Genomic DNA, 25,115 nt, shown 5'->3' with positions numbered 1-25,115 from the left:
CCCAGCCTGCTCCGCACAGTACGCAGGCAAACCTATCCACAACACACTTAGCTTTCAATAACAAGCACCAACTTCTTTTATATTATACTAAACTAATAGAAAATTAAATATAAAGAATTATAAGCGTGTAAAAATAAATCTCAGGCCATTATAACTGTAATTGTCAAAGTATCTAGATGTTACTGATTGAAGCGCCAAATTCAAACTGGTCCTGGCGGGACTTGCACTGCAATGTCTCGTCCCTTGTGTGGCGTAATGTGAAATCATTGAAAAGCTTGTGTGAATTGAAGGCTTGGCTTAATACTGTGTTATATCTCAGCTTATCATTATTAAGTATTTACCATTTGACGTTAAAAAACAACAATACTTCACAGAGATATCCAAGTATAACAGAGGCTTCCATACTGTAGCTAATGATCAACAGAGAATTACCAGCCTTTCTCTGTGTGTCAAGGAGAGCCCTTAGGGAAACGTTCGTGTGCGTGTGTGTGGTATGGAAAGATATAATTGCTTAAGTACAGCCTCTCTCTCTCTCTCTCTCTCTCTCTCTCTCTCTCTCTCTCTCTCTCTCTCTCTCTCTCTCTCTCTCTCTCTCTCTCTCTCTCTCTCTCTACGTATTTTGCTTGTCTGCCCTCGTGTGTGTGTGTGTATCATTTATTTATTTAAGTTATTTTTCCACAGTGATGTAACGCCCTTAGGGAAACGTTCGTGTGCGTGTGTGTGTGTGTGTGTGTGGTATGGAAAGATATAATTGCTTAAGTACAGCCTCTCTCTCTCTCTCTCTCCGTATTTTGCCTGTCTGCCCTCGTGTGTGTGTGTGTGTGTGTATCTCATTTATTTATTTAAGTTATTTTTCTTCTTCACGCAGATAGTAATTGACGAACACAACACACCACGTGGAGAGAAGCAAGGTGTGGAGTACCCAAGCCTCTCACAGTCCATGCTAGTAGACTCACCCTGCATGTGGAGATCTCCCAAAATGCACGGAGGTTATTCCAGAGCTGCAGGACAGAGTACTTGAGGCCATTGGTGAACAGAAAGCTGAGGTTGAACAAAGGTAGAGTAAAGATTACACTGACATTTGGGACATTGACATTGTTTGTTACCAGTATTATATTGATTCCTTTTATTTCAGCCAAGAATTGATAGCTGCCCAAGGTGTAAGCAAGATTCACAATGATGAGGTCATTGTGACGTGTGCAATGTGTCCACTGGTCTTGGCCTTCCTGACCAAGGCAGCCACACAAAGGAAATTCCACGTTATTGTTGCCGAACGTGCCCCTAAATATGATGTAAGGTGTTTTATGCGTCTCTTTCACGTCATCGTGTCTGATGTGCACAATACATAACACAGGGACTGCCACATGTAGGGGTGATGGCTTCTTGCAGCTTCCTTTATTTTATTATGTTCTTATGTTCTCAATACATCTTTTACTTGTGCAGGGTCACCCAGTGGCAAAAGCTTTATGTACTGCTGGAATTGAGACAACATTAATTCAAGACTCTGCAGTGTTCCCCATCATGTCACGTGTCAACAAGGTCATCAAAGGTCATCGTTGGCACCGAGACGGTGGTGACCAACGGAGGCATTGAGACCTTTGTTGGTGCAGCCTCTCTTGCCTCACCACCAAAGTTTTATTCTGTTCCAGTAAGTTTTATTTGTTAGTCATTATCCTGATACCTCTTTCAGTGGGGCAGTATTTGAAACATATTTACTGTTGCAAATTGAACAGGGAAGGTATCACAAAAGTACATACCATTTTATTCTCACAGAAATTCTTGATTCCAGTTTTTGATACATTCCTTTTCCACATGTTTATTTCATGTAGGTGGATATACATTCCTCGTGTTGAGTGTTGGATGGTCCTTTCTCAAACCTCAACCTGTTGTTGTCTCATGTGGAGCTAGATACTATCAGATCAGTACCTATATAATATTGAAAATCATGGCATGAATTGTGCATTTTGCTTATTGTCACAAATCTTCATTTTCAGCTGTATGTGTGCACTCCCACATACAAATTTAGCTTGATGGGCTGTGAAGAAATAAGCCACCAAACCACCACTTCTATTATCCCAGAGGGAACAAAGTTTTGGCCGTCTGTAAATACTGCGCTGACTCAGCTAGATTACGTTCCTCCAGAAAATGTCACCAGTTTGATAACTAACAAGTGAGTTTGTGTTGTTCATATGACTGTGTGGTCCTTTCAAGGTGTGATGTTGGGGGTTCATTTAATTTTTTCATTTGCTTTCCTTGTTGGGCCTGGGCTGACCTCAGGAGACATCAGTATTTGTCAGCTTTATGCACAAACTGTTATTTAGCACTGTACTTCATCTCCCAGTAAAACTTCTGATCCTAAATGCATCAAATGAAAGGCCTTTATGTTTTACTTATGAGTGAGATAAACAACTTACTCAATTTATTATACAGTAAAATCCCTCTCATCCGGCAGCTTCAAGTATCCGGCACATTTTTCCCCGAGCCTTAAAATCAATAAAAAATCAACGTGTACTCAGAAAATCAATTAAAATTCCCACGCGAGGCATACTCCGTCCCCTTGCCACCACAGCGCACTGCTTCGCGCCACCCGCAGCCCACTGCACTGTGTTTACTCAGTGACTCAGTCCCGCGTGTGCACTGTTTATCGCCTGACGCCTTCATCACGCCTAAAGTTGTAGAAAAAAGGAAGTGTGTTGTGCTTACACTTAAGCAGCTGATCAGATCAGCTGATCATTGTTGTGGTAAGATGCGTGAGTGTAGGGTGGTCACTGTGGACATAATTTCACTTCTATTCAAGTATCCGGCACGTCGGCGGTCCCGTTGATGCCGGATAAGAGGGATTTTACTGTACCCTGTTTATCTTGCACATCTACTCACTTAGCTTTAAATAATGGCTGCTGACCATTTAAATCTCTTTTATTTCAGTCGAGGTACTGCACCATCCTACGTGTACCGGCAGCTTAGCGAACTGTACCGTCCCACTTCTTGTGTAACAAGAAGGTAACAGCTTTAATCCTTGCAAATAAGGAATAAGAGAAAAGAGACACACCTGCCATTTGTACTGTTATGCTGTAGTGTTCTGTCATTTTTTTCCTCTTTTATCCTAGAACCATTTTTGGTCATTCATGTTTCTAAAAATTATTATACAAAAATGTTGAGCTTAATATGTTTGGTGTAGTTTTTTGTAACATGTGTTATTGTTAATGTGTGTGGTTCCCCTCAGGAAGAATGTTGCAGTATTAGCAGTAATGTTACAGCCAATGGAAGTGTCTGTATTGTGCTTTGGTGGGAGGTTAATTTGATGTATTTTTAGAGTTGTGCAGGATATTATAGCAAGCCCTCAAAATAAAGAAAATAACTATAGAAAACACTCCTTGTATTGAAAACACCACTGCAGAGAAATCTCTAATGAAACAGGAAACCCTACATTCAGTACTGTGTGGTTGTTGCAGTAACACTGAGCTAAATGCCTTTTGGATGGTTGTACACTAAAAATAATGTAAAAATGCCTATAAACAACTGTCCGTCCCTGCATTAAAAACCTTTCATCATAAAATTACACACAAGATACTCAACCAGTGCATGAATGTTCAAGCGGTACCATTTGCTCCCTTCTGCACAGCTTGCAGCAACACTTCTGGCGCTGCATAGTGAACAGTGAAGCACGGTGTCTTCGTGCTGCCATCCTTTTCCTTGTCAGGCATCAAATGTGCAAACCCAAAATCCACTATCTTAATAACTGAATCTTCAGAAGAATCCTTGAACAAGAGATTCCGTGAAAAGATGTTTAGATTAGAATGGCCTCGGAGAAGGATAATATCTGAATGGAATAAATTCATACTTTTTATTATAAAGGCCATACAAATGATGGAGATCAATAATATTCCGTGCAATAAATTCTTTAAAATAAGCAGATGGAAAATCAATGCAAAAAAACTTCCTTTTTTTACCTTTCCTTTCTTTTCTTTTCTTTTCTGTCTATCCTCAACACCAACCCTTTTCACCCCTGTCTGGCTTTAGGTCTCCGTGAACACTGATGCTTTTCCTGTGCAAGTAGTGAACTGCTGACACCAGGTTCCTCACGACGACCAAAGCCCGAGGCGAGCCTCTGTGAACCTCTCGTGTTTCCTGATCCTCTGAGGCAGCCAGCTCTCCACCTCCAAGGAGCTGCATCACAATGTAGGTGTGTGCCTGTGAAACCAACATGAATTAGATACAGGCATACAATGATTAAATGCAAGGAAAAGAAAATAATATGATCTTAAACTAATTGTTACTTAAACTGTTACTGATAAATCCTGTTGTTTTATATTGTAATTCTACACAGTAAAAATATAGATTTGAAAATATACTTTGTAAACCTCAGTAACTTTCACTACAGCCCATTAAACTAGAACCATGAAAACATCCTTGAAAACCCCAGTAACTTGCACTACAGCCTGTTAGACTAGAACCATGAAAACACCCTTGAAAACCCCAGTAACTTCCACTACACCCTGTTAAACAAAAACCATGAAAACACCCTTGAAAACCCCAGTAACTTCCACTACACCCTGTTAAACAAGAACCATGAAAAACACCCTTGAAAACCTCAGTAACTTCCACTACACCCTGTTAAACTCGAACCATGAAAACACCCTTGAAAACACACACACAGGCAACCCTTTCCCGGCCACACACACACACAAACCCTCTCCAACACACACACACACACAAACCCCAGAACACACCATACCTAATTGGCAGTTGCTTTTTCAGTTCCAGTCTTAACACTTCGCATAAACCCTTTCTGTGTAATTGCCATGACCAGGCCCAGGAAGGAAAACTTGCGGTCCTGCGCCAACGAGTCGTAACTATGCTTGTGGTGGGTCGCGAAGATCAGCGTTAACTCCAGGCTGGAATACAGGAACAGGTAGAGGAAGTAAACTCGGCTAAGTTGTATTAATTTCATGCGTTCTACAGAGAGAGAGAAAGACAGATGTTTATGAATGAAGGGAGAGGAGGAGGAGGAGGAACGGGAGGTAGTGTGTGTGTGTGTGTGTGTGTGTGTGTGTGTGTGTGTGTGTGTGTGTGTGTGTGTGTGTGTGTGTGTGTGTGTGTGTGTGTGTGTGTGTGTGTGTGTGTGTGTGTGTGTGTGTGTGTATGAATGAAGGGAGAGGAGGAGGAGGAGGAACGGGAGGTGGTGTGTGTGTGTGTGTGTGTGTGTGTGTGTGTGTGTGTGTGTGTGTGTGTGTGTGTGTGTGTGTGTGTTTCAGGAGTAAACATAAGGGAATATTTGCTAGTATACACACACACACACACACACACACACACAATACTACAAACACGAACAAACACACAATACTGAACATACAAACACACACACACACACACCTTCTCTGCCCAGGCCCTTGACACAGCTGACGGAGAACAGAGCCCTAGGATTGATCACCTCCCAAGCCTCGGTCAAACTGGCACCGATGTCCCTCCTCCTTCTGCCCTGCGGTGGAAGAACAAGACACAAATCTGACTCACACACGACGAGACAACAGCGAACGTAAACAAACAGTGTTGCCAACTCAGGGAAAGGGAGTTTTACTGTACAAGGGATAAAATACAAGTGAATCACCATGGAAACACCCTTTGAGAACCCACAGTAACTTCCACTACAGCCTTGATAACACTACTTACCCTAGATCACCCCCAAACACCCCTATATAACCCTGAAACACCACCAAGACACCATTAAACACCCCAAAACAAACTATTTACCTCAAAACACTTGCAAAACACTCCCAAAACAAAATTAAACACCCCAAAACACACTATTTACCTCAAAACACTTGCAAAACACTCTCAAAACACCATTAAATACCCCAAAACACACTATTTACCTCAAAAACTTGCAAAACACTCCCAAAACACCATTAAACACCCAAAAACAGACAATTTACCTCAAAACACTTGAAAAAACACCCCCAAAACACCTCCAAAACCCCAATAATACCCAAAAAAAGACAATTTACCTCAAAACACTTGAAAAAACACCTCCAAAACCCCAATAATACCCAAAAAAGACAATTTACCTCAAAACACTTGCAAAAACACCCACAAAACATCTCCAAAACCCAAAAAATACCCAAAAAAGACAATTTACCTCAAAACACTTGCAAAAACCCCCAAAAACACCTCCAAAACCCCAATAATACCCAAAAAACAGACAAAAACAGACAAATATACCCAAAAACAGACAATTTACCTCAAAACACTTGAAAAAACACCCCAAACCACCTCCAAAACACCGCAAAATATCTCAAAACATTCCTAAACACACAAACAGGAGTGTAATGAATTAATAAGTGAAAGAAAGCAAGAGAATGTAAACAAACAGATGATAATGAAAAGAAAAGTGATTTAAATGAGATTGTTAAGATGTTTTGATGGTTTATGGTAAGGAAAATGAGAGAAAGGGTTTGTAATGAATAGAAAGGGTTTGTAATGATGACAGAAAGGAAGGAATAAGAGGGAAAAGTAAAGAAATGAGGAAAGGAAAGAGAAAATGATGCTTTACTCACAATGCACCTCTCTTTAACAACATTCAGAGACACAAGGAAATACAAACAAATTACAAAATAAGCAAAGAAAGAAAAAATGAAAGGAAAAAAAAAATAAGCAAAAATTATACAAAAACAAAAAAAATATACATAAAAAAAAAAAAAATGAGACACACACACACACACACACACCTCAGGCAGCGATTCCTGGAAGAAGACAGCAAAGAATATTATGTTAGCCACAGTGAGAGTGCGTGCGTAGACAGCCAAGGCCGCGAACCACCCAGTACTTCCCCAGCGGGACAACGCAGCCCCCGCAGTGTGCCCGACGGTGAAGCCTATGCTGAATGTCACGCCAATCAGTGCCTGTGGGTTGAGGAGAGGTTAGGAGAGGGTAGGCTGGTTAGGTTAGGTTAGGACACACCGACAACACACCACAATATAAATAAGAAATAAAATAATGCATAAGAAAATAAAAAATTTAAAAAAAGTAAACTAACAATATATTTTAAACTACCACAACACCTTTAAACACCCTCAAAATACTCCAAAACACCCAGAAACACTCCAAAAACACACCAAAACACTCTCAAAATAACCCAAAACACACCAAAACATCCCAAAATACCCCAAAACATTCCAAAAACACACCAAAACACCTTCAAAATACCCCAAAACACCCCAAAACACTACAAACACATCCCAAAACACTCCAAAAACACACCAAAATACTCCAAAAATACTCCTAAACATCTCAAAACACATCAAAACATTCCAAAAACATCCAAAAACACTTTAAAACACACCAAAAATCCCAAAACACCTCCACAAAACCACAAAACACTTCAAAACACCCCTTAACCACCCCAAAAAACATCAAAACACTTCACAACACACCAAAAACACCCCAAAACACTCCAAAAACACCCCAAAACACCCCAAAAACACCTGAAGACTCCCTCAGAACACTGAAATAGAATAAAACACAAAATAACAATAATAAAAAAAACAAGCTGCAATATTGAACAGCAGGAACACAAACAAACACACACACACCCTGTAAACAAACAAACAAACAAAAAATAAATAAATAGATAATAGGATAAAAAAAATTGAAAAAATAATAATAAAAACAAGCTAAAAATATATAAACCAATACAAAACACAACAAACCCACTTAATTACCAAACAAGACAGAATGGAACCTCGCAGCGAAACCGATGATATGCTGGTAATAAGTCACACAGGAGAGCTGAGAGGAATACAAGCCGCTGGTGTTGTGCTTGGAGTAACAGTCGAGGAGAGCAGGAGACACAGGCAGCACCACCTTCAAGCCGAGCAGGTCCAGGATCAGACTGCCGAATAACACCTTGCTTGTCCGTGCGTTCCTCTGTGGGTGTTAGGTTAGGTTAGGTTACGTTAGGTTAAGTGAGGTTAGGTTAGGTTAGGTTAAGTGAGGTTAGGTTAGGTTAGGTTAAGTTACGTTAGGTTAGGTTAAGTGAGGTTAAGTGAGGTTAGGTTAAGTTAGGTTAGGTTAAGTTAAGTTAGGTTAGGTTAGGTTAAAAGAGGTTAGGTTAAAAGAGGTTAGGTTAAGTTAGGTTAGGTTAGGTTATGTTAAGTTAGGTTAAGTTATGTTAGGTTAAAAGAGGTTAGGCTAAGTTATGTTAGGTTAAGTTAGCTTATGTTAGGTTAGGTTAGGTTAAGTGAGGTCTTTTTTATCTTTTATTTTTTCTCAGTATTTTTTTTCTTATTGTACTTAGTTCCCTTTGACCAGTGTCCCTCCTATATATACAAAAAATAAAACAAAATAAATAAATAAATAAATAAAGTAAAACAAGAACATTTTTACGACTTTAAATCATTTTCCCGACACACTTGTGCATGGAGGCAGTGTTGCACGAGTGTTGAGTGACAAATATTGCATCTCAGCTTAGCAACACACACCAACACACACCAACACAACACCCTGCTCACCTTCTCCTTGATGTCCGCAGCCTGTACTGCCCCTCTGTCCCTGCCGTCCACCTCACCACCACTGCCGCCGCCACCACCATCGCTGCCGCCAACTTGCTTGCCGGATCGGAGGGTTGCCGTTGCTCTGAAAGTTACATTAGGTTTGGATAAGTGGGGCAGTGGGAAGAGGATGTAGGTTAGGTTAGGTTTGGTTAGGCTAGGTTATGTTAGGTTTGGCTAGGTTTCTTAAGGTTAGGTTAGGTGAGGTTAGGTTAGGTTAGGTAAGGCTTGGCTAGGTTAGGCTTGCTTAGGTAAGGTTTGGCTAGGTTAGAATTGCTTAGGTTAGGTTAGGTAAAGTTTGGTTAGGCCAGCTTGGGATTAAGACACGAGATAGCCAGTCTTGGGGAGGAGGAAGCACCAGACACAAGTTAGGGTAGGCTTCTTTGGGTTAGGCTTGGTTTGATTAGGGTCAGCTGAGGAGTGTGAAGCTCCACCACGTTTGGTTAAATTTGAGGTAATATTTTAGTCATTTTCTCTCTCACCACCAAAATTTTCCCACTGTGTAAACTTTGTTAATATTTTTTATCTGAAGGCTACAAAACACATCACTCGCTTTCCATCCCAGACCCCTAAACACCACCCCTTTCTTCCTTCCTTAGCATCAGCCAGCCAGCCTCTTTGGACTTAAATGAAGGAAACTTTTAAACACGTAGATATAATATAACGTTTTCTTCTTCACACACACACACACACACACACACACACACACACTGCTTCCGTGACGTGGGAGAGTGAGGAAGAGCGAGAAAGAGTTTTATCACCAGCTGGAAGGAAACTACCGCTTTGTTTACATCTGACAAGAGAAAACGCGGCTGTCACTTCTGTCAACGGGTAACTAATACAAAGCTGAGAGAGAGAGAGAGAGAGAGAGAGAGAGAGAGAGAGAGAGAGATTGTCATATAACCACTTTATACTCAAGATAATAAAAGACAGCAAGCGTTTAATTATTAATTTTCCAACTTTCTTCGCTTGCCTAAACTTTCTTCCACACTGCTGGTGGTGATGGTGGTGGTGGTGGTGGTGGTCTTCCTGCTTCCCTATTTCGTCCCTCTACATTTGTATCTTAAAAGAAAAAAAGATCGTATTACTGAATCAACACCAATGAACACTTAACCTTACCTAACCTAAAGTGTACCTCTGTTTTTACCCTCTACCCATCACTACAACCTCCAGTACCTTCCCCTGCTAGGACTTCAACACCACAACACCTCGTAAAGACCCAGACATCCCACACACGTGCATCTAGAAGCTTCATACATCACAACACACGCTATAACACCCCTGACACGCTTCTACTATCACAGTCCCCCCTTAAACACTCCAGAACCCTTTATTTTACCTCAAGCACACCACTTCTACCCTCAAAGACCCAGTACTTATCTGCAACATGCCTATAACATAACCAAAACACCTCAAAAGCAACTCCAACCACACTAAAACACCTTAAAACACCTTAAACATATCCAGAACATTCCTAAACGCACAAAAAACATCCTAAACACATCGAAAAGGCACCAAAATATGCCCAAACACACTTAAAATACTCCAAAACTCACCCAAATTGACTTAAAACGCATCCAAAACACACCGTACCAACCCAAAACACACTCAAACTCATCCATAACATCCCAAAACACACTTAAAACATTCCAAAACACTGAAAACGGCCCAAAACACACTCAATACACCCCAAAACACACCCAGACTGACCTAGAATACCCAAAAATACCCACAAACGCGGCCACAACTCACCCGTATCCACACAACACACCCAAACTCATCCATAACATCCCAAAATACACTCGAAACATCTCAAAACATTGCAAACAGTCCAAAACACACTTAAAGCACTCCTAAACAAGCCTAAGACACCCCAAAACGCACCAGGAACGCTAAATATTGACTCAAACATCACCACATCCCATCAACACACACTCCAACACCCCATAAACACCTCCAGACACACTCCAACACCCCCTAAACACACCAAATACACTGAAAGCACTGTCAAGGAAGACAAATACTACAAAGACAGACAGGGCAGCAGGGAAAATTAACCTAAATATTGTTTTCTTAGCATTTTCCTGTCTTACCACCTCCTCTATTCCTTCTCCCTTCATTTTCCTCCTCTTTTTCTCTTATTTTCTTACTCATTCTAGTCTTATCTACACGTCTGAGTCTAGAAAGACGTGGAAACACCAGGAAAACACTGCAAAATACGATAAATATTACCGAGGAGACAGCGGAGCCGATCAAGGTCCCTGGTCCATGATGGCGGCCGTGACGTCACGGCAATTTTACGTACCGTAACGGATTTCATTTCGAAATTGACCCCTCGAAAAAATGGAGCTAGGCTGGAATGCCTTATATATTCTGACTTGACAAATACTTAAACTAATATTCACAATATTAAAACAGCTCTAGCCTGAGTAGTATTTAAAAAATATCCAAATGAAATATGGAAAAAGTGTTGAAATATTCGGCACCATTTAAATCATTGAAAAGTCCACAACATTTGAATTTTTAGGAACGTAAAAATTTTTAAAAAATCTGAACTATCATCTTACACAATCAAAAGTGACCTGGAACAAGAAGTAAACAAATAAAACCGAAATTGTGTAAAAACCAAGTGTTGAACTTAAATACGATTAAAAACCACTGGAAAGTCCACCTATTTTGACTCAACAACAAGATAAAACACTTTAAAACATACAAACAATTTTTTCAAGCAATGAAAAGTTAGTTACAAGCTCAAATAGAGAGACAATAACACAAAAAGTGTTGTAATAACAACTTTTAACAGGACCATAAACCATTTTTAAAGTCCACTTATTTCTCTCAACAGGAACCAAAAAACAATTTAAAAATCATAAGCAATTTTTAGAAATACAAAAGACGTAGTTAGAACGTGAAATAAAAAATCAAGTTTGTCAAAATACTGCTAAAAAAACACCCCGCATTTTCGGCAAGCAACACAAAATTCAACACAACTCAACACAAGCCACGAAAATACTTCTAAAGCAAATAATTATTTTTATAAACCATAAAAAACATGCTATACCAGCAGAATAAAGAAGTTAAGAAAAAAATAAAAAAATATTGGAACCCACAGGATGAAGCAGGTTGGCAGAGGTAGCCAGGCATCATGGCGGCCCTTGTCAGTGGAGAGAACGGCCGCTATTTTGCCTGTTATTCTTCCATCGTAACTAAATGAGGCAATGGCAGATATATCTAGCTAGCGGATATGAAAGCCTAGTTATGTGGCTCCACTTAGTGACGTGTTAGGCTTACAATAAGTGACAAATGAAGCAGATATTGGCGGACAAATGGGGAAGGCTGCCTCCACCTCAGCTGATAACATTAGATAAGTGTATTTTTTTGACGTTTTTATAATTCCTGTCATGGTTAATTAGTAAGAGTTTTGTGGTGGAGGCTTGGAGCGCTTGTGGCACCGTGGAATGCTGGGTCACGTCAATATATTCCTAACCAGGTGCAAAAACATGAAATACGAGGCTCAACAATAAACAGTAAGGTTAACCACTGACCTGACAGCCCTGTGTTGTTGTTGTGGGTGACACGTAACAACACTATCACAGTTACCGCCTGTTACATCACACTGTGCAAATTAGCTGGCTGGACAAGTGGTGGGCCGGTTTCTTACCAATATTATCCCTTGTGGCACTGCAGGCACCTCCCGGCAGGCACCAAGCTTGCACCAGCACACGCAGGCACCCACCACGGCCCCTGTCACTGTCTTGTTCTGCCAAAATACGTTAAATAAAGCAGCAGTTTATGGCACCCTTTTAACCTAGTGCCTTGTGTCTGACGTCTGGTTGTGTGGTCTGTCCCAGCCTGCTCCGCACAGTACGCAGGCAAACCTATCCACAAGACACTTTTAGCTTTCAATAACAAGCACCAACTTCTTTTATATTATACTAAACTAATAGAAAATTAAATATAAAGAATTATAAGCGTGTAGAAATAAATCTCAGGCCATTATAACTGTAATTGTCAAAGTATCTAGATGTTACTGATTGAAGCGCCAAATTCAAACTGGTCCTGGCGGGGCTTGCACTGCAATGTCTCGTCCCTTGTGTGGCGTAATGTGAAATCATTGAAAAGCTTGTGTGAATTGAAGGCTTGGCTTAATACTGTGTTATATCTCAGCTTATCATTATTAAGTATTTACCATTTGACGTTAAAAAACAACAATACTTCACAGAGATATCCAAGTATAACAGAGGCTTCCATACTGTAGCTAATGATCAACAGAGAATTACCAGCCTTTCTCTGTGTGTCAAGGAGAGCCCTTAGGGAAACGTTCGTGTGCGTGTGTGTGTGTGTGTGTGTGGTATGGAAAGATATAATTGCTTAAGTACAGCCTCTCTCTCTCTCTCTCTCTCTCTCTCTCTCTCTCTCTCTCTCTCTCTCTCTCTCTCTCTCTACGTATTTTGCTTGTCTGCCCTCGTGTGTGTGTGTGTGTGTATCTCATTTATTTATTTAAGTTATTTTTCCACAGTGATGTAACGCCCTTAGGGAAACGTTCGTGTGCGTGTGTGTGTGTGTGTGTGGTATGGAAAGATATAATTGCTTAAGTACAGCCTCTCTCTCTCTCTCTCTCCGTATTTTGCCTGTCTGCCCTCGTGTGTGTGTGTGTGTGTGTATCTCATTTATTTATTTAAGTTATTTTTCTTCTTCACGCAGATAGTAATTGACGAACACAACACACCACGTGGAGAGAAGCAAGGTGTGGAGTACCCAAGCCTCTCACAGTCCATGCTAGTAGACTCACCCTGCATGTGGAGATCTCCCAAAATGCACGGAGGTTATTCCAGAGCTGCAGAACAGAGTACTTGAAGCCATTGGTGAACAGAAAGCTGAGGTTGAACAAAGGTAGAGTAAAGATTACACTGACATTTGGGACATTGACATTGTTTGTTACCAGTATTATATTGATTCCTTTTATTTCAGCCAAGAATTGATAGCTGCCCAAGGTGTAAGCAAGATTCACAATGATGAGGTCATTGTGACGTGTGCAATGTGTCCACTGGTCTTGGCCTTCCTGACCAAGGCAGCCACACAAAGGAAATTCCACGTTATTGTTGCCGAACGTGCCCCTAAATATGATGTAAGGTGTTTTATGCGTCTCTTTCACGTCATCGTGTCTGATGTGCACAATACATAACACAGGGACTGCCACATGTAGGGGTGATGGCTTCTTGCAGCTTCCTTTATTTTATTATGTTCTTATGTTCTCAATACATCTTTTACTTGTGCAGGGTCACCCAGTGGCAAAAGCTTTATGTACTGCTGGAATTGAGACAACATTAATTCAAGACTCTGCAGTGTTCCCCATCATGTCACGTGTCAACAAGGTCATCAAAGGTCATCGTTGGCACCGAGACGGTGGTGACCAACGGAGGCATTGAGACCTTTGTTGGTGCAGCCTCTCTTGCCTCACCACCAAAGTTTTATTCTGTTCCAGTAAGTTTTATTTGTTAGTCATTATCCTGATACCTCTTTCAGTGGGGCAGTATTTGAAACATATTTACTGTTGCAAATTGAACAGGGAAGGTATCACAAAAGTACATACCATTTTATTCTCACAGAAATTCTTGATTCCAGTTTTTGATACATTCCTTTTCCACATGTTTATTTCATGTAGGTGGATATACATTCCTCGTGTTGAGTGTTGGATGGTCCTTTCTCAAACCTCAACCTGTTGTTGTCTCATGTGGAGCTAGATACTATCAGATCAGTACCTATATAATATTGAAAATCATGGCATGAATTGTGCATTTTGCTTATTGTCACAAATCTTCATTTTCAGCTGTATGTGTGCACTCCCACATACAAATTTAGCTTGATGGGCTGTGAAGAAATAAGCCACCAAACCACCACTTCTATTATCCCAGAGGGAACAAAGTTTTGGCCGTCTGTAAATACTGCGCTGACTCAGCTAGATTACGTTCCTCCAGAAAATGTCACCAGTTTGATAACTAACAAGTGAGTTTGTGTTGTTCATATGACTGTGTGGTCCTTTCAAGGTGTGATGTTGGGGGTTCATTTAATTTTTTCATTTGCTTTCCTTGTTGGGCCTGGGTTGACCTCAGGAGACATCAGTATTTGTCAGCTTTATGCACAAACTGTTATTTAGCACTGTACTTCATCTCCCAGTAAAACTTCTGATCCTAAATGCATCAAATGAAAGGCCTTTATGTTTTACTTATGAGTGAGATAAACAACTTACTCAATTTATTATACAGTAAAATCCCTCTGTATTATGTGGACATATGAAATTATGTGGACATAATTTCACTTCTATTCAAGTATCCGGCACTTCGGCGGTCCCATTGATGCCGGATAAGAGGGATTTTACTGTACCCTGTTTATCTTGCACATCTACTCACTTAGCTTTAAATAATGGCTGCTGACCATTTAAATCTCTTTTATTTCAGTCGAGGTACTGCACCATCCTACGTGTACCGGCAGCTTAGCGAACTGTACCGTCCCACTTCTTGTGTAACAAGAAGGTAACAGCTTTAATCCTTGCAAATAAGGAATAAGAGAAAAGAGACACACCTGCCATTTGTACTGTTATGCTGTAGTGTTCTGTCATTTTTTTCCTCTTTTATCCTAGAACCATTTTTGGTCATTCATGTTTCTAAAAATTATTATACAAAAATGTTGAGCTTAATATGTTTGGTGTAGTTTTTTGTAACATGTGTTATTGTTAATGTGTGTGGTTCCCCTCAGGAAGAATGTTGCAGTATTAGCAGTAATGTTACAGCCAATGGAAGTGTCTGTATTGTGCTTTGGTGGGAGGTTAATTTGATGTATTTTTAGAGTTGTGCAGGATATTATAGCAAGCCCTCAAAATAAAGAAAATAACTATAGAAAACACTCCTTGTATTGAAAACACCACTGCAGAGAAATCTCTAATGAAACAGGAAACCCTACATTCAGTACTGTGTGGTTGTTGCAGTAACACTGAGCTAAATGCCTTTTGGATGGTTGTACACTAAAAATAATGTAAAAATGCCTATAAACAACTGTCCGTCCCTGCATTAAAAACCTTTCATCATAAAATTACACACAAGATACTCAACCAGTGCATGAATGTTCAAGCGGTACCATTTGCTCCCTTCTGCACAGCTTGCAGCAACACTTCTGGCGCTGCATAGTGAACAGTGAAGCACGGTGTCTTCGTGCTGCCATCCTTTTCCTTGTCAGGCATCAAATGTGCAAACCCAAAATCCACAATCTTAATAACTGAATCTTCAGAAGAATCCTTGAACAAGAGATTCCGTGAAAAGATGTTTAGATTAGAATGGCCTCGGAGAAGGATAATATCTGAATGGAATAAATTCATACTTTTTATTATAAAGGCCATACAAATGATGGAGATCAATAATATTCCGTGCAATAAATTCTTTAAAATAAGCAGATGGAAAATCAATGCAAAAAAACTTCCTTTTTTTACCTTTCCTTTCTTTTCTTTTCTTTTCTGTCTATCCTCAACACCAACCCTTTTCACCCCTGTCTGGCTTTAGGTCTCCGTGAACACTGATGCTTTTCCTGTGCACGTAGTGAACTGCTGACACCAGGTTCCTCACGACGACCGAAGCCCGAGGCGAGCCTCTGTGAACCTCTCGTGTTTCCTGATCCTCTGAGGCAGCCAGCTCTCCACCTCCAAGGAGCTGCATCACAATGTAGGTGTGTGCCTGTGAAACCAACATGAATTAGATACAGGCATACAATGATTAAATGCAAGGAAAAGAAAATAATATGATCTTAAACTAATTGTTACTTAAATCATTTTGTGTCAAAATGATTTAATATCAATGACATATCCAAAAGAAAGAGTGAGTGAAGTTGAAAGTAGTGATAGGTGAGGAAAGCTACTTGGATGGTAGTACTTGGATGGGGTAGAGAAGTGTGTGTTAAAGACATCATGCAGTTGAACAAGCAACAAGGAAAGGTCTAGATAAGGAGGATGGAGGTTCTTCTGGTGTGGCCACCTCCTCAGGGGATGCTCCCACAGAGAGTGAGGCAACACAGAGATAGGTAGATGGAGAGAATGTCAATGACTGTTAAAAGATAGTAGAGGAAGAAGAAGAGTGGTCTGATGAAATTAGTGTATTCAAGCAGGAATCACTCTAGTGCAAGTGTTTATCCATAACTGAGAGTGGTAGGTATTACACAGTGCTCAGTAAACAAACTCCACAAAACAAAGGCATATATGGAAGACATTTTCAACTTTCATTATTCAGCTTCCAATGTTGAGAATCATGAATAGATGCTTACCTCATCATGGAAAACTTCATGGAGGTTGTTGACAATGTTGGAATGTCCTTGGCAAGCCCAGAGTAAATTGATTTCTTGTTGGCAGTCTAGTCTTCTTGACACTATCTCCACAGGAAAGTGTTGTTGCCCGCTGGACTTTTGTACACATTCCCGACAGACACTGAAGCTGCCGTCTCCGAGTATATTATCTCGGAGATTCAGTTCGTATTTTTGGAAAAATGGTGAGTCCTGAAAAAAATACATGTCTATGAGTTATTTCATACATTTTTTTTCATCACAAGTACTTTAATAATTAAATGAGAAAGTATGCATACAACTAGACACAAATATAATTCACACATAACTAAAACTAATAATAAGATGAGGAAGCTGGGAAACTCCTAAACTATATATCTATTCTTACAATGAGTCTATCCCTCACAGGGGAAGACATCAGCCATGCATACTTATATTATTACTACTGCTACTACTATGACAATTTACCTTTACTGTCAAAATCACGCTGAGACAATTCACCAAAAATTCAAGTATGTTTTAATGCTTTCACTGATACAAAACAATTTGCAGCACCACCAGAAGTAATGCATGAAATCTTTATAATCATCTACTTGAAAGAAGGGGATTAAAAAGAATGGATTTTGCAATTTGTACCCAGTTTAAAGATTAGAGATGGCTGTGGAACAAGTAAAAATGTCTTAGAGTGATTAATGGTTAAGGAAAGATGTAGCAAACAGCAGTCAAAGAGTTAATAGTGAAGAATCAAAATTAGCAAGTAAATCAGCAACAGCAGAATAGAAACTGAGTACTAACCTTAAAGCTACAAGCCAATAATAGGTTGGTTGTGGAAGGTCTTCTGTCTGGTGACATCTTGAAAAGGCTGCTGCTGTCGCTGATGACATTGTCAGTGAAGAGAATTGATGGAGCAACGTAGGAGTAGCCCTGAAATAATAATGTAACAATACTATCTTTGGAAGAGTACACACACTCATATAAATACATACATACATACATACATTCATACATATACACATACATATACAATTAAGTCTTATTTGGGTACTTACATTGAACATTTTCTCAACATCTGGAGGAACGATTGCTGGAGAATCCTGTGGTATCATTGCAGTGAACTCTTCAGAAAAATTACTAACATCTAACTCAGTACTGATTCTTGGTGCAAAGGGAGCAGGTACTTTCTTTTGAGCAAGGCATCCCAATTCAATTTCTGTCAGGAAAAAAAGGAATTACCACTTATTACAACCAAACCACATCAATTTTTTTTCTTTCTAAATGTATCTAAAAGTTGCATCAATATAAACCACTTGGTCATTAGGTCACAACCACTACTAAAGACACAACATGACTTCAAGGTAATCATCTTTAAAAGGAAAATATGAAAGGATGGTATTTCTACCTCCATTCCTGTTTCTCATTTACAGACTGGTAAGCAAAAGATGAAGGTAAGTGAATAAAAGAACAGGTATAGGTTAGGTTAAGTTAGGTTAGGTTAAGTTAGGTTAGGTTAAGTTAGGTTAGGTTAGGTTAAGTTAGGTTAGGTTACGTTAGGTTAAAAGAGGTTAGGTTAGGTTAAGTTAAGTTAGGTTAGGTTAGGTTAAGTTAGCATATGTTAGGTTAGGTTAGGTTAGGTTATGTTAGGTTAAAAGAGGTTAGGTTAGGTTAGGTTAGGTTAGGTTAAGTTAGCATATGTTAGGTTAGGTTAGGTTAAGTTATGTTAGGTTAAGTGAAGTCTTTTTTATCTTTTATTTTTTCTGAGTATCTTTTTCTTATAGTATTTTGTTGCCTTTGACCAGTGTCCCTCCTATATATATAAAATAAATAAATAAATAAATAAAGTAAAACAAGAACATTTTTTATGACTTTAAATCATTTTCCCGACACACTTGTGCATGGAGGCAGTGTTGCACGAGTGTTGAGTGACAAATATTGCAGCGTGTTGACAACTAAACACTTTACATCTCAGCTTAGCAACACACACCAACACAACACCCTGCTCACCTTCTCCTTGATGTCCGCAGCCTGTACTGCCCCTCTGTCCCTGCCGTCCACCTCACCACCACTGCCACCGCCATCGCTGCCGCCAACTTGCTTGCCGGATCGGAGGGTTGCCATTGCTCTGAAAGTTACGTTAGGTTAGGTTTGGTTGAGTGGGGCTGTAGGAAGAGGATGTAGGTTAGGTTAGGTTTGGTTATGCTTTGTTAAGTTAGGTGAGGTTAGGTTAGGTTAAGCTAGGTTAGGTTAGGTTTGGCTAGGCTTCTTTAGGTTAGGTGAGGTGAGGTTAGGCTTGGCTAGGTTAGGCTTGCTTAGGTAAGGTTTGGCTAGGTTATAATTGCTTAGGTTACGTTAGGTAAAGTTTGGTTAGGCTAACTTGGGATTAAGACACGAGACAGCCAGTCTTGGGGAGGAGGAAGCACCAGACACAAGTTAGGGTAGGCTTCTTTGTGTTAGGCTTGGTTTGCTTAGGGGCAGCTGAGGAGTGTGAAGCTCCACCACGTTAGGTTAAATTTGAGGTAATATTTTAGTCATATTCTCCCTCACCACCAAAATTTTCCCACTGTAAAAACTTTAATATTTTTCTTTCTGAAGGCTACAAAACAAAATCACTCGTTTTCTCATCCCAGACCCCTAAACACCACCCCTTTCTTCCTTCACACACACACACACACACACACACACACGTTCCCTCACAGCACAAGGGAACATAGACGCGCAATTAAATCCACAACAGCAGTAGCATCAGCCAGCCAGCCAGCCTCTTTTGACTTAAATGTAGGAAACTTTTAAACACGTATATATAACATTTTCTTCTTTACACACACACACACACACACACACTATATATATATATCCTCTCACTTCCTCCTCGTGTGCTTATCACTGCTTCCGTGACGTGGGAGAGCGAGGGAGAGCGAGAATAAGTTTTATCACCAGCTGGAAGGAAACCACCGCTTTGTTTACATCTGAAAAGAGAAAACGTGGGTGTCACTTGTCACCGGGGTTACTAATCCAAAGCTGAGAGAGAGAGAGAGAGAGAGAGAGAGAGAGAGAGAGAGAGAGAGAGAGAGAGAGAGAGAGAGAGAGAGAGAGAGAGAGAGAGAGAGAGAGAGAGAGAGATTGTCATATAACCATTTTATACTCAAGATAATAGAAATAGAAGACAGCAAACGTTTAATTATTCACTTTTCAACTTTCCCCACTTCTCTCTAACCTTTCTTCCACTGTGCTGCTGGTGGTGGTGGTGGTGGTGGTCTTCCTGCTTTTCTCTTTTGTCCCTCTACATTCGTATTACTGAATTCGTATAACTGAATATTACCTCTACATTGTATTACTGAATCAACGCCTAACCTAACCTAACCTACAGTGTACCTCTCTATTTACCCTCTACCCATCCCTACAACCTCCAGTACCTTCCCCTGCTAGGACTCCAACACCACAACACCTCGTACAGACCCAGACATCCCACACACGTGCATCTAGAAGCTTCATACATCACAACACACGCTTTAACACCCCTGACACGCTTCTACTATCACAGTCCCCCCTTAAACACTCCAGAACCTTTTATTTTACCTCAAGCACACCACTTCTACCCTCAAAGACCAAATTCTTACCTGCAACATGCCTATAACATAACCAAAACACCTCAAAAGCAACTGCAATCACACTAAAACACCTTGAAACACCTTAAACATATCCAGAACATTCCTAAACGCACAAAAAACATCCTAAACACATCGAAAAGGCACCAAAATATGCCCAAACACACTTAAAATACTCCAAAACTCACCCAAATTGACTTAAAACGCATCCAAAACACACCGTACCAACCCAAAACACACTCAAACTCATCCATAACATCCCAAAACACACTTAAAACATTCCAAAACACTGAAAACGGCCCAAAACACACTGAATTCACCCCAAAACACACCCAGACTGACCTAGAATACCCAAAAATACCCACAAACACGGCCAACACTCACCCGTATCCACACAAAACACACCCAAACTCATCCATAACATCCCAAAATACACTCGAAACATCTCAAAACATTGCAAACAGTCCAAAACACACTTAAAGCACTCCTAAACAAGCCTAAGACACCCCAAAACGCACCAGGAACGCTAAATATTGACTCAAACATCACCACATCCCATCAACACACACTCCAACACCCCATAAACACCTCCAGACACACTCCAACACCCCCTAAACACACCAAATACACTGAAAGCACTGTCAAGGAAGACAAATACTACAAAGACAGACAGGGCAGCAGGGAAAATTAATCTAAATATTGTTTTCTTAGCATTTTCCTGTCTTACCACCTCCTCTATTCCTTCTCCCTTCATTTTCCTCCTCTTTTTCTCTTATTTTCTTACTCATTCTAGTCTTATCTACACGTCTGAGTCTAGAAAGACGTGGAAACACCAGGAAAACACTGCAAAATACGATAAATATTACCGAGGAGACAGCGGAGCCGATCAAGGTCCCTGGTCCATGATGGCGGCCGTGACGTCACGGCAATTTTACGTACCGTAACGGATTTCATTTCGAAATTGACCCCTCGAAAAAATGGAGCTAGGCTGGAATGCCTTATATATTCTGACTTGACAAATACTTAAACTAATATTCACAATATTAAAACAGCTCTAGCCTGAGTAGTATTTAAAAAATATCCAAATGAAATATGGAAAAAGTGTTGAAATATTCGGCACCATTTAAATCATTGAAAAGTCCACAACATTTGAATTTTTAGGAACGTAAAAATTTTTAAAAAATCTGAACTATCATCTTACACAATCAAAAGTGACCTGGAACAAGAAGTAAACAAATAAAACCGAAATTGTGTAAAAACCAAGTGTTGAACCTAAATACGATTAAAAACCACTGAAAAGTCCACCTATTTTGACTCAACAACAAGATAAAACACTTTAAAACATACAAACAATTTTTTCAAGCAATGAAAAGTTAGTTACAAGCTCAAATAGAGAGACAATAACACAAAAAGTGTTGTAATAACAACTTTTAACAGGACCATAAACCATTTTTAAAGTCCACTTATTTCTCTCAACAGGAACCAAAAAACAATTTAAAAATCATAAGCAATTTTTAGAAATACAAAAGACGTAGTTAGAACGTGAAATAAAAAATCAAGTTTGTCAAAATACTGCTAAAAAAACACCCCGCATTTTCGGCAAGCAACACAAAATTCAACACAACTCAACACAAGCCACGAAAATACTTCTAAAGCAAATAATTATTTTTATAAACCATAAAAAACATGCTATACCAGCAGAATAATGAAGTTAAGAAAAAAATAAAAAAATATTGGAACCCACAGGATGAAGCAGGTTGGCAGAGGTAGCCAGGCATCATGGCGGCCCTTGTCAGTGGAGAGAACGGCCGCTATTTTGCCTGTTATTCTTCCATCGTAACTAAATGAGGCAATGGCAGATATATCTAGCTAGCGGATATGAAAGCCTAGTTATGTGGCTCCACTTAGTGACGTGTTAGGCTTACAATAAGTGACAAATGAAGCAGATATTGGCGGACAAATGGGGAAGGCTGCCTCCACCTCAGCTGATAACATTAGATAAGTGTATTTTTTTGACGTTTTTATAATTCCTGTCATGGTTAATTAGTAAGAGTTTTGTGGTGGAGGCTTGGAGCGCTTGTGGCACCGTGGAATGCTGGGTCACGTCAATATATTCCTAACCAGGTGCAAAAACATGAAATACGAGGCTCAACAATAAACAGTAAGGTTAACCACTGACCTGACAGCCCTGTGTTGTTGTTGTGGGTGACACGTAACAACACTATCACAGTTACCGCCTGTTACATCACACTGTGCAAATTAGCTGGCTGGACAAGTGGTGGGCCGGTTTCTTACCAATATTATCCCTTGTGGCACTGCAGGCACCTCCCGGCAGGCACCAAGCTTGCACCAGCACACGCAGGCACCCACCACGGCCCCTGTCACTGTCTTGTTCTGCCAAAATACGTTAAATAAAGCAGCAGTTTATGGCACCCTTTTAACCTAGTGCCTTGTGTCTGACGTCTGGTTGTGTGGTCTGTCCCAGCCTGCTCCGCACAGTACGCAGGCAAACCTATCCACAAGACACTTTTAGCTTTCAATAACAAGCACCAACTTCTTTTATATTATACTAAACTAATAGAAAATTAAATATAAAGAATTATAAGCGTGTAGAAATAAATCTCAGGCCATTATAACTGTAATTGTCAAAGTATCTAGATGTTACTGATTGAAGCGCCAAATTCAAACTTGTCCTGGCGGGACTTGCACTGCAATGTCTCGTCCCTTGTGTGGCGTAATGTGAAATCATTGAAAAGCTTGTGTGAATTGAAGGCTTGGCTTAATACTGTGTTATATCTCAGCTTATCATTATTAAGTATTTACCATTTGACGTTAAAAAACAACAATACTTCACAGAGATATCCAAGTATAACAGAGGCTTCCATACTGTAGCTAATGATCAACAGAGAATTACCAGCCTTTCTCTGTGTGTCAAGGAGAGCCCTTAGGGAAACGTTCGTGTGCGTGTGTGTGGTATGGAAAGATATAATTGCTTAAGTACAGCCTCTCTCTCTCTCTCTCTCTCTCTCTCTCTCTCTCTCTCTCTCTCTCTCTCTCTCTCTCTCTACGTATTTTGCTTGTCTGCCCTCGTGTGTGTGTGTGTATCATTTATTTATTTAAGTTATTTTTCCACAGTGGTGTAACGCCCTTAGGGAAACGTTCGTGTGCGTGTGTGTGTGTGTGTGTGTGGTATGGAAAGATATAATTGCTTAAGTACAGCCTCTCTCTCTCTCTCTCTCCGTATTTTGCCTGTCTGCCCTCGTGTGTGTGTGTGTGTGTGTATCTCATTTATTTATTTAAGTTATTTTTCTTCTTCACGCAGATAGTAATTGACGAACACAACACACCACGTGGAGAGAAGCAAGGTGTGGAGTACCCAAGCCTCTCACAGTCCATGCTAGTAGACTCACCCTGCATGTGGAGATCTCCCAAAATGCACGGAGGTTATTCCAGAGCTGCAGAACAGAGTACTTGAAGCCATTGGTGAACAGAAAGCTGAGGTTGAACAAAGGTAGAGTAAAGATTACACTGACATTTGGGACATTGACATTGTTTGTTACCAGTATTATATTGATTCCTTTTATTTCAGCCAAGAATTGATAGCTGCCCAAGGTGTAAGCAAGATTCACAATGATGAGGTCATTGTGACGTGTGCAATGTGTCCACTGGTCTTGGCCTTCCTGACCAAGGCAGCCACACAAAGGAAATTCCACGTTATTGTTGCCGAACGTGCCCCTAAATATGATGTAAGGTGTTTTATGCGTCTCTTTCACGTCATCGTGTCTGATGTGCACAATACATAACACAGGGACTGCCACATGTAGGGGTGATGGCTTCTTGCAGCTTCCTTTATTTTATTATGTTCTTATGTTCTCAATACATCTTTTACTTGTGCAGGGTCACCCAGTGGCAAAAGCTTTATGTACTGCTGGAATTGAGACAACATTAATTCAAGACTCTGCAGTGTTCCCCATCATGTCACGTGTCAACAAGGTCATCAAAGGTCATCGTTGGCACCGAGACGGTGGTGACCAACGGAGGCATTGAGACCTTTGTTGGTGCAGCCTCTCTTGCCTCACCACCAAAGTTTTATTCTGTTCCAGTAAGTTTTATTTGTTAGTCATTATCCTGATACCTCTTTCAGTGGGGCAGTATTTGAAACATATTTACTGTTGCAAATTGAACAGGGAAGGTATCACAAAAGTACATACCATTTTATTCTCACAGAAATTCTTGATTCCAGTTTTTGATACATTCCTTTTCCACATGTTTATTTCATGTAGGTGGATATACATTCCTCGTGTTGAGTGTTGGATGGTCCTTTCTCAAACCTCAACCTGTTGTTGTCTCATGTGGAGCTAGATACTATCAGATCAGTACCTATATAATATTGAAAATCATGGCATGAATTGTGCATTTTGCTTATTGTCACAAATCTTCATTTTCAGCTGTATGTGTGCACTCCCACATACAAATTTAGCTTGATGGGCTGTGAAGAAATAAGCCACCAAACCACCACTTCTATTATCCCAGAGGGAACAAAGTTTTGGCCGTCTGTAAATACTGCGCTGACTCAGCTAGATTACGTTCCTCCAGAAAATGTCACCAGTTTGATAACTAACAAGTGAGTTTGTGTTGTTCATAT

The 25,115-nt window shown here is 40.1% G+C and overlaps 1 protein-coding gene and 4 long non-coding RNA genes across 14 annotated transcripts; 3 read left to right on the top strand and 2 right to left on the bottom strand.

Annotated features, from left to right (window-relative positions):
• The first annotated feature begins 231 nt into the window (after window positions 1-231).
• LOC135094439 (uncharacterized) lies at window positions 232-2,169 on the top strand. The gene is made up of 4 exons (XR_010263811.1): window positions 232-1,057; window positions 1,136-1,292; window positions 1,444-1,648; window positions 1,995-2,169. It is a non-coding gene; the product is annotated as an uncharacterized LOC135094439 (long non-coding RNA).
• A 1,661-nt stretch (window positions 2,170-3,830) lies between these two features.
• LOC135094430 (uncharacterized) lies at window positions 3,831-9,337 on the bottom strand. 3 transcript variants are annotated; one of them, XR_010263796.1, is made up of 7 exons: window positions 9,256-9,337; window positions 8,508-8,631; window positions 7,719-7,923; window positions 6,726-6,899; window positions 5,374-5,479; window positions 4,736-4,895; window positions 3,831-4,191 (listed from the first exon to the last, which is right to left on the bottom strand). It is a non-coding gene; the product is annotated as an uncharacterized LOC135094430 (long non-coding RNA). The 3 variants fall into 3 exon arrangements; XR_010263795.1 differs by having other exon boundaries at window positions 8,508-9,275; XR_010263797.1 differs by lacking the exons at window positions 7,719-7,923; window positions 9,256-9,337 and having other exon boundaries at window positions 8,508-8,809.
• A 2,100-nt stretch (window positions 9,338-11,437) lies between these two features.
• LOC135094433 (uncharacterized) lies at window positions 11,438-15,449 on the top strand. 2 transcript variants are annotated; one of them, XR_010263803.1, is made up of 5 exons: window positions 11,438-11,761; window positions 13,251-13,439; window positions 13,518-13,679; window positions 13,826-14,030; window positions 14,377-15,449. It is a non-coding gene; the product is annotated as an uncharacterized LOC135094433 (long non-coding RNA). The 2 variants fall into 2 exon arrangements; XR_010263802.1 differs by having other exon boundaries at window positions 11,442-11,761; window positions 13,518-13,674.
• Window positions 15,450-15,909: 460 nt separating this feature from the next.
• On the bottom strand, window positions 15,910-22,987 carry LOC135094423 (ribosomal protein S6 kinase alpha-5-like). 6 transcript variants are annotated; one of them, XM_063994507.1, is made up of 7 exons: window positions 22,650-22,986; window positions 19,728-19,831; window positions 18,870-18,987; window positions 17,918-18,078; window positions 17,664-17,792; window positions 16,854-17,081; window positions 15,910-16,270 (listed from the first exon to the last, which is right to left on the bottom strand). In XM_063994507.1, exons 4-7 carry the CDS (start codon window positions 17,972-17,974, stop codon window positions 16,064-16,066), a joined length of 621 nt encoding a protein of 206 aa, XP_063850577.1. In that variant the 5' UTR covers window positions 17,975-18,078; window positions 18,870-18,987; window positions 19,728-19,831; window positions 22,650-22,986; the 3' UTR covers window positions 15,910-16,063. The 6 variants fall into 6 exon arrangements, with proteins under 6 accessions (XP_063850577.1, XP_063850575.1, XP_063850578.1 ...); XM_063994505.1 differs by having other exon boundaries at window positions 22,766-22,986; XM_063994508.1 differs by lacking the exon at window positions 22,650-22,986 and adding an exon at window positions 21,337-21,360.
• LOC135094434 (uncharacterized) lies at window positions 22,237-25,105 on the top strand. 2 transcript variants are annotated; one of them, XR_010263805.1, is made up of 5 exons: window positions 22,237-22,319; window positions 23,793-23,981; window positions 24,060-24,221; window positions 24,368-24,572; window positions 24,919-25,105. It is a non-coding gene; the product is annotated as an uncharacterized LOC135094434 (long non-coding RNA). The 2 variants fall into 2 exon arrangements; XR_010263804.1 differs by having other exon boundaries at window positions 24,060-24,216; window positions 24,919-25,103.
• Window positions 25,106-25,115: the final 10 nt, after the last annotated feature.

Source organism: Scylla paramamosain, chromosome 45 (genome assembly GCF_035594125.1).
Source record: "Scylla paramamosain isolate STU-SP2022 chromosome 45, ASM3559412v1, whole genome shotgun sequence".
NCBI classification, from domain to species: domain Eukaryota; kingdom Metazoa; phylum Arthropoda; class Malacostraca; order Decapoda; family Portunidae; genus Scylla; species Scylla paramamosain.
Note: the sequence above shows the minus strand (reverse complement) of the source record. Positions and strands in the feature narration are given on the sequence as shown.

What these genes read in the sequence shown, in the direction of transcription:
- LOC135094423 (XM_063994503.1), bottom strand. Translation starts at nt 21,424, where the DNA reads ATGAAATCCGTTACGGTACGTAAAATTGCCGTGACGTCACGGCCGCCA. An exon ending in ATGTTGAGAAAATGTTCAAT is followed by an intron (nt 17,793 to 17,917) that starts GTAAGTACCCAA and finishes TTATTATTTCAG; the next exon opens with GGCTACTCCTACGTTGCTCC. An exon ending in TATTGGCTTGTAGCTTTAAG is followed by an intron (nt 17,082 to 17,663) that starts GTTAGTACTCAG and finishes TATTTTTTTCAG; the next exon opens with GACTCACCATTTTTCCAAAA.